The sequence below is a fragment of the Megalops cyprinoides genome, chromosome 6 (assembly GCF_013368585.1).
Source record: "Megalops cyprinoides isolate fMegCyp1 chromosome 6, fMegCyp1.pri, whole genome shotgun sequence".
NCBI classification, from domain to species: domain Eukaryota; kingdom Metazoa; phylum Chordata; class Actinopteri; order Elopiformes; family Megalopidae; genus Megalops; species Megalops cyprinoides.
Window position 1 is genome coordinate 32,703,917 of NC_050588.1, and position 12,069 is coordinate 32,715,985.

At 42.1% G+C, this 12,069-nt stretch overlaps 1 protein-coding gene across 1 annotated transcript in view; it reads left to right on the plus strand.

Annotated features, from left to right (window-relative positions):
- ptprt (protein tyrosine phosphatase receptor type T) overlaps window positions 1-12,069 on the plus strand; it is a 225,580-nt gene that overhangs the window by 138,326 nt on the left and 75,185 nt on the right. Inside the window, exons 14-15 of the mRNA XM_036530574.1 lie at window positions 7,545-7,581; window positions 9,091-9,147. Of these exons, the coding sequence (XP_036386467.1) occupies window positions 7,545-7,581; window positions 9,091-9,147 (94 nt within the window). The remainder of the gene's footprint in view (window positions 1-7,544; window positions 7,582-9,090; window positions 9,148-12,069) is intronic.

Here is a 12,069-nt window from a genome sequence, read left to right on the forward strand (position 1 = left end):
CTCCCTTCATTGCTGCTCGCTGGCCACCCACCCATTAAGAACAAGCCCATCACGGAGGCCGCACAGCAGGAATGCTTTGCTTGTGCATGGTTCTCCGTGTGCGTCTTTAATCCCCATATTGAGCCGATCAGATAGCATGCACATCAAGTGAATAGGAGCAGGCTTTAGGAAGCCTTCAACGCCACTCAAGTTACGAACATAAAAGAGACGAAACCCAGACGTTGCCTCTGGGGGGGGGGGAGACTGAGCTCGGGCCGAGAGGGAGACTCGTCTTCCCGGCGCACGGAGGCCTGCTGATTCCTGAGCCCAAGCCAGTGTTTCTGGCATCAGCTGCCGGGTATCTCATGGTGCTCCCACTTCTGTTCACTGCTCGCTGGTTCCCTCCTAGAACCCTTATTGAATGACTTTCATGGTTTGGGTGGGTTGAGGTTTAGAGTGTAGGGTTTTGCCATAACCATGTTTACCCGTGCAGTCCCAGATCATATTACACTGTCGAGAGAAGTATGGAGGCTTCCCTCAAAACATGATGAACGCAGCTTTGAGTGTCTTTTAGGTAGAAAAAAGCATAGATCTGGAGTGGCAGTTGGGTGCCTGGTAGGTGATGTTGTGTGAACCAGAGTGCTTCTCCGAGATGGAAAGCGATTGAGCAAAACTGAGGGCACTTAAACAAAATCGCCTGCTAAATGTTCGGCAGCACTTTACAATGCAGGTGCAGGGCTTGTGTCCGCCTCACTGTAAGAACTTGAATTCAGACAAAATGGAGGACGGGAATAGCTGGGGGTATTCGCCCTTGACGCAAGCTGTGTCAGTCAAGCCTTGCTCTTTAGTGTTCCCTGTACTCTCTGCACAAGGACACTGCTTCTCGGGCCAATTAACAGCCATAAAACTAAAATGCCCTACCTGTTTGCGCCACATTGGCTCCAAAGTCTAAAATGATCCAGCTCTTAACATTAATGACGCTGATGTTTTGGCTCACTGCCGGAGGCAGTCAGCGGAGGTGAAATTAAATCTGCTCATTTATTGTTGGCCTTTTTTTTTTAGCAGTGGGTTATTTATTGAACTGCTTCAGAACAGACTACAATCTGAATATAATCACCTTCAAGGCTGTCCAGTATCATCTAAAAAAAAAAAAAAATTGTAGCAGTGGTTGTTGATGAGGGATGAAGTGAAACTTCTGAGTCGGATTCACTCATTTCTTCTTTCATTTGAATTTTTATTTTCTATTTGAAGGCTGTGTCATAAAATAAGGCGTTTGTGACTCAGTTCTGATTAGAAAGCCGTGCAATTAGGGGTCTTTGAGCTGTAGTAAAGTCTCAGGGTCTCCATGTCCTGTCAGTGATTCAGACAGCTGCATGACTACCGTCTTAGTATTCTGCTCAGGCCTCTATCACTAGCTGCACAATGTGTTCCAGCTCACAACTAGGCCTGCATCTGCAACCCCTTTTTGCAGCACTTTGCTTACCTGGACACAGGAATCATGTTGGATAATTTTACTGCTCCTTGTTCCTGACAAGCACTAATTAACTTCCCTCTTTATACTGCTTTGCAGTCATCCTCCCGCATTTCGGTACAGTAAATAAGAAATATATTGTGAAAAAACGAAGGGGTGCCTCTCTCAAGTTGAGAAGTTTTTTTTTTTAAGATTGGTGCTCAGATTCTTATATATCTTAGCAATTATTCCAGAAAGCATTTTTTTTTGCAAACAATAGATAAGAAGATTGGAGAAGATTGTATGAGTCAGCAGTGAAGACTATATTGGACAGTGCATTTTAAGATGGAAGCAGCTGCCAGTGAGTGATTGTGTGGTCTTAGACAGAATTGTGACTAAGCCATTATGGATGGTCCCCTGAGCAAGAGCTGTGAACCTGTAATGACAAGGGAAGCTGAGGCAATACAGTCTCTTTGCTCTCATTGAGTGAGACCTGAGATTTTTAGAACCATCAATTTGCGGCACGAAGAATAAACAACAGTGTGTACTGGAATCATTACAGAGTTACATGCATAGTGCTACCTCTCGGCCACCCAGTTTACCGTGGACCCATTTGAATAGACCATATCTCATTCTGAGAAGACCTGACAAACAAGCTTCCAAAAGAGATGCAGGAATCATTCTCTGAATACACCCTCGTAATGGCTGCACTGCCGAGACTCTGAGATTTAATAGAGTGAAATGCAGCAGTGGAGACCGAAGTCAGAAATTGTCACTCATAACTGTTTCTCTGTCTCCATTTTCTGTGAGCTCTTATTGGCTTACTCCACTGTTTGTTCCTCATTTTTTTCTTTCTTTTCTTTTTCTTTTCTTTTTATTGACTTTTGGGAGCATGTTCCCTCAACCCCCTCCCCCCGTCTCGGGCACGTCAAAAGCAAGGATGTGGATTTAATTCAGTCCCTGGGCCCAGGGGCACGAGACTTGGTGCAGATCAAGTTGAAGTTGCGGAGGAGAGATGCAGCAGGTGTGATTAGGGGATGAGAGAGAGAGAAAGAGAGAGAGAGAAGGGGGGGGGGGGGGGCAGATGTCAGAAGAGCTGGGAGCAGGCAGTGGGTTGTGAAAGCTTTCCCCACTGCACAACGCCGACCCCCCCCCCACCCCCCCACCCCACCCCCTCAGGTTTGCTTCAACATTGTGTTTGTGAAGCTGGGTAGCAGAAGTAGTCAGACAGTGATGGATAACCCGGGTGATCCTCTCCTCTCCAATGAGAGCAAGGCAGCTTGGGCCTGGTGACCCCTCTGCCGGATTGCTCTGGCTCCTTCAGATGAGAGGGAATTGCAATGATGTGGACATACCGGGGGGGGGGATTGCTTCTAATTTTCAGTGATATCCCTTCATGTGTGCCTTTGACGATATCCTCCTCCCCAGCCAATTTACCGGTTCTGTCTGAGGATTTGAGATCCTGACAGTAAAGATACACATATGTAAAGGGAGTGAGAGGTTACATTTCCATCTGAACACAGCCATTGCCTCTGATATTTTATGCTCTTGATCAGGAAAGTGCAACGAAAATATCTTATTTTTAGAACAGTCTGGCTATAGTATTACTAGAAAGTGATTTTATTTTGATAAAATTAATGGAACTCCTTCCGAACCTCATAAAAGCCAAGTTTACTCCATGTTTTGTACTGCCCATGTTTCTGATGGAATTATTTACATGTTGTTGTAGCTAGCTATCTACCTGGCTGAGTGTGTATTTCAGCTGAGGCAATGGAGCTAGTATTGGTATGCACAGTTAATGGTTTTATTTTTGCTTAATGTTACCCATTCCCTTTTTATGGTGCTCTGTAGGGTTCTTTATTATTTTATTTTTAGCCTACTGAACTTTATGTTAAGTCATATTAAGAAAGTCCCTGTTATACTAGCCTCCGAAATAATTCTGGGCCTAGCTGTACAATGTGATTGGACCGCTGGACCAGCTTGATTAGAAATACATGCATGATTGTTGTATGGATATAACAAATCAAAATCCCTCCACAATGGAATAAAATAGATAGCATGCAACAGATTTTTGAAGCACAAAAAAAAAGTTCACTGCAGCGGATACCCTGTTGCCTGGAATGCCAGTTATTAAATACATCGCATACCGGATAATATTTTAGCTAATTACAGAGAGGGCTCGTCTCGCCATTCCACTGAATAAGTCACAAACGAATCTGTCTAGAGCTGGTGCCTGGAGAATCCATTGTGGAATCTGCCTAAAATCTGCTTGGCATTCTGTCAGTGCCTTATTAGACTGGAGGGGCAGAAGCCAACCCTCAGCTGTCACTTTTTTGTAAGTGATGTAGTTCCATTATCTTTCGCTCCTTTAAGCCTGTCGGGCCTGACAAACGCTGAAGAAGGGCTTACTCTGCACCGGGGCCCTCTCTCTCTCTCTCCCTCCCTCTCTCCGCCCTCCCTCTCTTTCCCACTCTCTCCCCCTCTCTCCCCCCTCCATCTCTCTCCCTCCCTCTCCCACTCTCTCCCCCCTCCCTCTCTCTCCCTCCCTCTCTCCCTCTCTCCCCCTCCCTCTCTCCCTCTCTCTCCCTCCCTCTCCCCCTCCCTCTTGTGCCCGCTCAGTGCAGTTCCTCTGTGTGGTATAGGAAAAAAAAACTGCCATCATTGAATGCCACTAGAGAGAGACAGTCCAGTGGTCGTACGTGCTTTTTGCATTCTGTGGGCTTAGATAAGGTGCTCCAGATGCTATTTAAGGACAATAAATAAGGACTTTTAAATAAGAAACTTCATTCGCAACAGTGGCGGGGGAAGAGGTGAATTATGGACTCATGCTTTGATTGTTACTACTGTAATTCTTCAGAATATTGATGGGCTGTTTTGAGGTCCCCCTGATTCGACAAAACGGCCATGTGCTTATCAGTGCTCTATCTGTCAAGCTCCAGTTCAGACACCTGTATTCACCTCTGAGAAATATGTTTCCTAGGCTTTTCATAGGCAGGTGTAACAAAGGCAAGAGTGTCTGGATGCAGACAAGGACCCCAAACGCTGATAAAAACACACTTCATTCCAAGCATGGAATAATGTCCCTGGCCCAGCCAAACAATGCACAACGTGATACTGATGTGAGCATTGTAAGACGTGAGAAAATTGTAGTCTGTGCTTTTCGGCCTCACGGACCGACAAAGGAATTGGTTGGTTGCTGTGTCGGCCATGCTGGCAGTTCGGTTAGTGTTCGGTTAGAGCGCCTGGTGCTACGGCAGATCCTGCATTCAGTCACTTGAAACAAGCCAATCACGCAACAGGAAGTACTGATTCATGGCTGCCCTTTTCCCTCATTACGGCAGTGAGCCTTCTCAGCCCACGAAGGTGTGCCATTTACCTGAACTCCCGCCGAGCCTGCCAGCTGTAGACTCGGAGGAAGAGCCGAAGGGACTGCACTCCACATTGCTCCTGTCTTACTTTCCTCAACTGGGCTTCCCCGCCACAATCCTCAAATTTATTTCCAAACGCCTTCAAATGAAAATCGGTGGAAAATGATGAAGTTTAACCGCTGGTGTAACAAATTCTAAGCGCTTTTTAAAAGAACCTACCAAGAGGTGTGTGAAGTTAGTCCCCGGATGGTATGATTTCAGCGGCGACAAGTGGAAAATCAATATCCAGGTTAATTTAAATGAATTATGTAGCATCCTGCTGCCTGATACGGGCTGTTGCCGAAATGAGACCAATCGATTTGTGTACCTCCTTCCTGAGACAAGTATATGTTGCTAATGTTGGATGTGTTTCAGGCAGAGAGATCAAATACAAAGGATGGCAGAATTTTGAAACTGTTAATGTAGGAAAAGGCTTTTTTTTGAGTGACTGCAGGCGACCATCTAACAAAGCTGTACAAAATGGAAAGTGTGTGTGTGCGTGCGTGCGTGCGTGCGTGTGTGTGTGTGTGTGTGTGTGTGTGTGTTTTAGTGACAGTGACATATCTGAATGTCGTGATCACCACAGGCAACATATGATAGGATGATTGACAGGGGTGTCTGACAGCTAAGTGGTTGCGTAATATTTTCACTGAGACCACATACTGAGCAAGACTTCCTGCTTCCCCTCCATCCGTGGAAAAAGAGAACTCGGCAGCACTTTTAACTGAAAAAAAATAGGGTGCAAAACAGAAGGCCTCCCCCAGAAACAGCAGCTGTTTGTGACCGTTTGACAGCCCTGAGCGGTCCTGTTGGCGCTACGCGAATCCTTTCAGGGACCCTGCTGCTAATTGCAGCCTGTCAAAGAGCTATTAACCTAGAGGTTGCCAAGAAAGATATAGCAATTGTGTTATTTCAGATGCAGGCTGTTTAGCGTTTTAATTTCTCTCAAATGGCAGGTCTGCTTATGAGTGTGACAGTAAGGTTCCCCAGGCTTGCAGACTTAAGTATTTAATCTGTAGGCTAAAAATGTTGCTGTGCACTTACCTGGTTTGAGACGGTGCCAGTTAGGTCCCAAGGGAAAGGTCAGAACCAGAGGTCCACATAAGAGAAACAAACTAATTACTGCGATGTGCTTTGATGGATGTTTTTATTTATTAATGTAATAAATTGGTTAAGTGTTGTGCTTACACGTGACACTGACACCTTTGTTGTTGCTGTATTTATACAGCAACAACAAAGGAAATATAAGTTATTGAATAAAGTTGACAGCTTAGTTAAGAAAAGGAGGAAAGAGAGTACAACGTGATGTGTGAATGTGTGAATAAATATGAATATAGGACTTCTGAGAAAATGAGTAAAGTTATGTTCATTTCTGGTAAGGGTCCTTGGACTTCAGCTGTAATTTTTCTATTTTTGCTTATAGATTGTGTAAACTGAAACAAACCCCTTCAGTGTGTTAGTCATGTATGAACTCCCCAGTCTGTGTGGTTTGATCGGTTGGGTTCAAATGGCTGCTTGTTTAAATCTTTTTTTTTTTGGTACTGCAGACAGCGGTGTTCCCTGTGGCGTTTTGATGCGAAAGCCAACATATAATTTAATATTTCCTATTTTGTCACTCCGTCAGTTTTAATACACCTATATTATTTTACCTATTTTTTTCTACTGCTCTTGCTGTGATAAAATGTCAGTTTTTGTCATTGGTAGTTGTTAGGCTGTTCATTTTGGGTCTCCTGTGTACTCCAGGCGCTCGGTCCAGCATGAAACCCTAGACAGACTGCGACACAACAGAAGTGATAAATGGCATCAGAGCATTGGATTAGAATGGCTTGCTGCTCTTTACTGTAAAGGCTAGGTGCTGGTACCCAAAGTATTTGCATTAGTTAAATGATAATAATATAAAATGTAATGTAAAATGTATGTAGAACTGTATTTATAATAGATATGGATATACATACAAACACAACAGGATGTGTCTTGCAATGATGTGGAAGTATTTTGTAAAGAAGTCAGTGAAGTGAAGAAGAGACGTTTATTCTGTTTGTGGGTGAAATAGTAGTGTAGTGTTGTGATGTATTTTGGATTCTCTGCTCTAGTAACTGATGTATCGTAGTATACTTGGCTTCTGTTGCCTAGTCAGATTGCACAAGTTAATTTGTGGTAGGACTTGAATAGTGTTATGCTCACACTCACTGGTCTGGGAGTGTTGGTGGGAGGGTACCCTGGTCTGACACTGTTGCTCATTTAACTGAATGGATGCACTTATGTTTTGTTGTGTTGGAAGTTGCTTTGGATAAGAGCGTCTGCATGTAATGTAATGTAATGTAATGTGAAAATAGCCCGACATGATCATGTAATCCAATGCAATAATTATGTAGGCTGATGTAATCATATAGTCATCTGCCATGTCAATTGTAGTTACAACTGAAACCAGCAAGCCAGTTATTGACCACATAAACTCCCCTTATTAATTTTATCGATATGCTTTTGAGATTCAGTACCATCCTTTGTGTGTTTTAGTCGTAGTTTTCAAACCATCAGTCTGTGAAAAATGTTTTCCTTGCCATTTTGCATTAGTCTTCTTTGTCATCATCTTTCATAGAATTTTTCATTGCCCAGAGATAACGATCATGGTCAAAAGAGTGTACTTCATGAAAAAGCTTTTAAAATGGTTTAATAAAACATTTTTTTTCTCTTTTTTGTCTTTCCAGGAGATAAAAATCAACTGTGTGCGACTGGCTACTAAAGGTATGCCGTTTCCAGTAATATTTCTGCATGTGTTATTTAAATGATCAAACAAGGCTGAAATAAATCCCTTTTATGGGGTTATGGGGTTTACCCTAATGGTCCTAGGCTCAGTAGACAGGCTTTATTGTGCTTTATATTAATGTGCACAATACACAAGGCTGACTCAAATGCAGGCCCTGTGTTAAAAAGTGCCAGAATGCCTAGGGGAGGGGAGGAGAGGGGCTCAATGGGAAGTTTAATCCAGCCTGTGAGATTAACTGGGTGGTAATGGGTAATAAATCCCAGAATTGCAACGAGTGCCAAGGAAAAAATTGACCACAGCAGCATAAACAGACACTCTTAAAAGGCGAATTTGAAACCCGCGACCCATTTTGTTTTTGGGCAGACTCATGCTCAGGTCTCGCTGCTGTTTAAACGTGATCTGCATGATCTACTGTCTCAAATTCAAGATTCTGCACAGAAGCTCTGCCCCCTCTCTGCCCTTTTCATTTTTATTTTCCTCATGCCCTTAAGTGTAGGATTCCAATAAACACATCTGGGGTCAGTAGTTTTTTTTAATAAAAGAACTCAATTAATATAACAGAAATTATGCAGAACGTAGATTCCCCACACAAAGCAGCTTTAGGTCACAGTGTCATTCCACCCTTACTTAAGTTATTTTTTTGTCTTATCTACTGGAATATACATGTATATATATGAGCAGATTATGTTTATTTTTTTTGGGTATTTCCTACCTTTTTTCCACCGTCAGCCATTTCTCATCAACACTTCTTTTTTCTCTATATATTCCCCAGTTCTGGGTTGAGTTTCACTGTGAGTGGGAGAACTCTGCAGTCTGATTTGCGTGTCTCTGCTTTGGAAAAGACATGCTTTAAACTTTGTGGCACTTTTGTCCGCTATCACCTAAACCGTAATGATACAAAAGAAAACTGAACTGACAACAAAGGTTACGCTTTGTTATAAAACTGAGTTGTAATTCAATTTTAGATATATACTATCTGACCTTGCCTGCTGATGTCATCCAAATTTAGATAAAAGCCACTATGCCGCAAAGTTCAAACATTTGATTATTCTTCTTTTCTTTTTCATTTGTTTGTTTTCTGAGTCAGATCCACAGGTTAATGTCAATGCTTGCATCCAATACTCATTCACATGCACTGGGTATCAACCCTCTAAAACGGCTCCAGGAATCAATTTTGACGACTTGCAAATGCAGCCAAGAACGCTTCTTGATATACTGATTGCATTTGATGGAGCTTTCAAACACCTGCAGAAATACATATTCAGTAATTTTTATATATCTATGCTCCCCATAGCCTTCGACTGTCTCCAAATGTTTAAGCTTTATCACCTGAATCAATTTTTGTTCCAACTGCTGTATTTTAATTTGTGCAATTCAAGGGAGGACCTGAAGCTCTTGACTATGAAGGCGTATTTTGTTTTTAGACTTTTTTCTTTGTTTCTTTTCTCTCATGCATGCTGACCTGGAACTATAAACCTTGTTCTTAGTGGTAATAGGTAGGGGACAAATAACCACGCCGTACATTCTTGTCATCCCCAGTGAAGGTGATTATTGCTCCATAGCCAGATTTCTTTCTTCTGTTCTGTTTTATTCATTTGCTTTTATCGTTTACTCCTTTTGTTTGTATTATATATATTTTTGATCTATTTATTTATTTGGTTTTAAACATTTTAATGCATTGGTTTGCATGTCTGATCCACAAAAGTGTAGTTTGCTGTCACCTTAGTCCATTGAGACTTGGTGCCCTTAATATGTATTGTTGTTCTTCTTATTATGATTGTTATCATTGCTTCATTTTTGAAAGCCCCTTACATCCGTTTTGATTTTCTTGCAGTTTTGCTCAGAGTCTTATTATGCTTTTAATCAGGCATATGTTTTATCCCATATACAAGGAGAGAAAAAAACAACCATATGCAAGAAAATCTATAATCTGAGGGATAGGCAGAAATGAAATGTGAAAATTAAACATTTGTTTTCATGTAGTTCAATGTTGTGTCTGTTTAAACTGTGGTAAGAAAATAACTGAATAATTAGTGCTTCCCCTTGTTTGATTTCAAAGCTTTCAGATGTCAACAGGCCGTCATGTCTAATCCATTGAGAAAAACAAAAGACACTAATCATTTTTAGGATTTAAAATGTAAAAAGCACATATATAATTTAATATATACTGAGCAGGTTTGAAATTAAATTTAAATAATATCTATTTTTTATCGGTTTCAGTTTTTTAATACATGTGTATTGTTAATAAAATATATAGAGGAGATACATGTGAGATACATCTAAGAGATAGGAGTCGGTGATGAGCTTTAATAAGTTTCTGAGCAAAACATCAAAAAAATGAAACATCATTATCTACACCACAACCCCTCCCCTTCCCGAACCAAGTCTGCACCACTGACATGAACATCCCCCATAATGCATTGTGCACCTTTGCAGTGTTCCACTCACTGTGTCTGTCCCTGATGGATTCACGTTCCAGCCTGGAATGCAACCAGGTGCATCACTGGGAATTCGCTATGGCTTTTGTAGCATTCCTTCAGGACTCAGTTTGATTTCTGCACAGTATTTTCGAATTGTATCTTACTTCGCTTTGCCCCTTCCTCAGGAAGTGTTATCTTTTCCAGTAGATGCACAGCAGCCTGTGTTGGGTGTCTTTAAAATTCACAAAAAATCCTGTGCAAAAAAAAAAGCAACGTTGGTTGTTCAAAGTTAAAGACAAAGTGTACCACTGTGTGTCAAGAAGAAAAAGGTCTGTTTTTTGTGTGCTCTGCCAAAGCCGAGTATAAGTTTTCAAACATTGACATCTATACTTATAGTTTATTCTATAGATACAGTTTATATCTGTAAGTTACTTTTTCAATGATGTGTAACGGTGACCAGATACACTGTGAAACTGGTCATGTTCTGCTGCCTGTTGTTTAGGCTGATCAGTAGTGAAAGTCACCATTGTGTTTGTTGTCGACTCGGCCTCATGTACAAATTGGGAAGAGCAGCCCATTTGCTCCTTTGCTAAAACCTGTTAGTTTCACATAAGTGTGCTTCCTCTTGAATTTATTAATGAGAGATTACATGAAAGTTTCCCTCCGTGTGTTGCGCGTCTTAGTGGTCCCATCAGTGTTTTCACTGATAAATGCTAAATGCTGATTTCCCGGGCACTGGAGCTGGATTTGAGGAGGATGCGTCTGTGTGGTGGACCTGCCAGTCTCCTTTTTGTAGCGCATGCAAAGTGCCGTTGCAGGTGTCCGGACTGCGGTCGGTGTGTGAAATGTTTTATTCAAAATCTGCCCTTGAAACATCAGCTGCGTTTCCATCTGCCCCGATGCACAATTACAAGATATTCACTCGGCCCGACCCTGGTCAGAAATAGATTGAGATAAAACTTGAGTTGACGTCACAGGCAGGAGAAAGGAAGAGGGACCTGGACATTTTCATTATGAAGAGGAATTTCAGAGATGTTTGCACAGTGAGCTCTGAGGGATAGGACTGAAACAAGAGGTCTTAACAGAAGAGACACAAATCTGTCCACTGCACAACAGCATGACCAGCATTAAATATAGAGTGGCCGATTTGTTTATTTTTTTATTTTTTCCCTAATTGCAACCTATTTTGGAATTGCTAATTGTATACTAGACTCATCTCACCGTGATAACCCCTGTGCTAAGGTGAAATGAATGGAATCGTACGATACATTCACATGCAGCCAGTGGCAGTTTTTTTTACACTACAACTCCCACAGTGCACTACAGTGGAGTGGGTGCTTATTGGACGATAAGGTGCTACTCCACTGATGCCATTAGAGCATCTCACAGGTTCTTAAAGAATCGGATGGTGCCCGGTGGCAGTGAGAGGAGGGAGCCCTGGCCAACTTAGTCACCCCTATCCACTGCGGAACGAAGCCAATTTGTTTTGCTGCTGTGGGATCCCAGTCATTGGTGGCAAATGACGTGGTTTGAACCTGGGCTGTAGGGCGCAGTCTGAGCTCAAAGCGAACACCCTGCTGACTGAACCGCTTGGGCCCCCTGGAAAATTGTTTTTAAAAAGCATCCGGAATGAAGTTGAAGCGGATTTATGCTGATTTCAGCCGTTCATCTTTGAGGACCAGGTTACGGTAGTCAAGTGCGCTGACATGCTGATGTGATGATTTAAATTGAAAATTGGATCAATCAAACTTAAATGTGCATGTTGCCACTAGCAAAATGAAAAAAAATATATAATTCGTTTTGAATAAGTTCTGCACATTTCCATTTCCCACAGTTCTACAGTAACAGCAGCCATTTGACCCAATAGCCTCTCTGCAAAGTTAATACTTGGTTTTTAGGCCTCTAGAAACAGTTGTGCAGTCATACTGCTGGTAATAATTGCCTGCTGTGATAAATTTGATAAGGTGTAGCCACACCATTTGGTTACAGACATGCTTCCTGGTTTTTTACAGCATCATGTAATGCTCAGATTGCAGATGTTTGCCT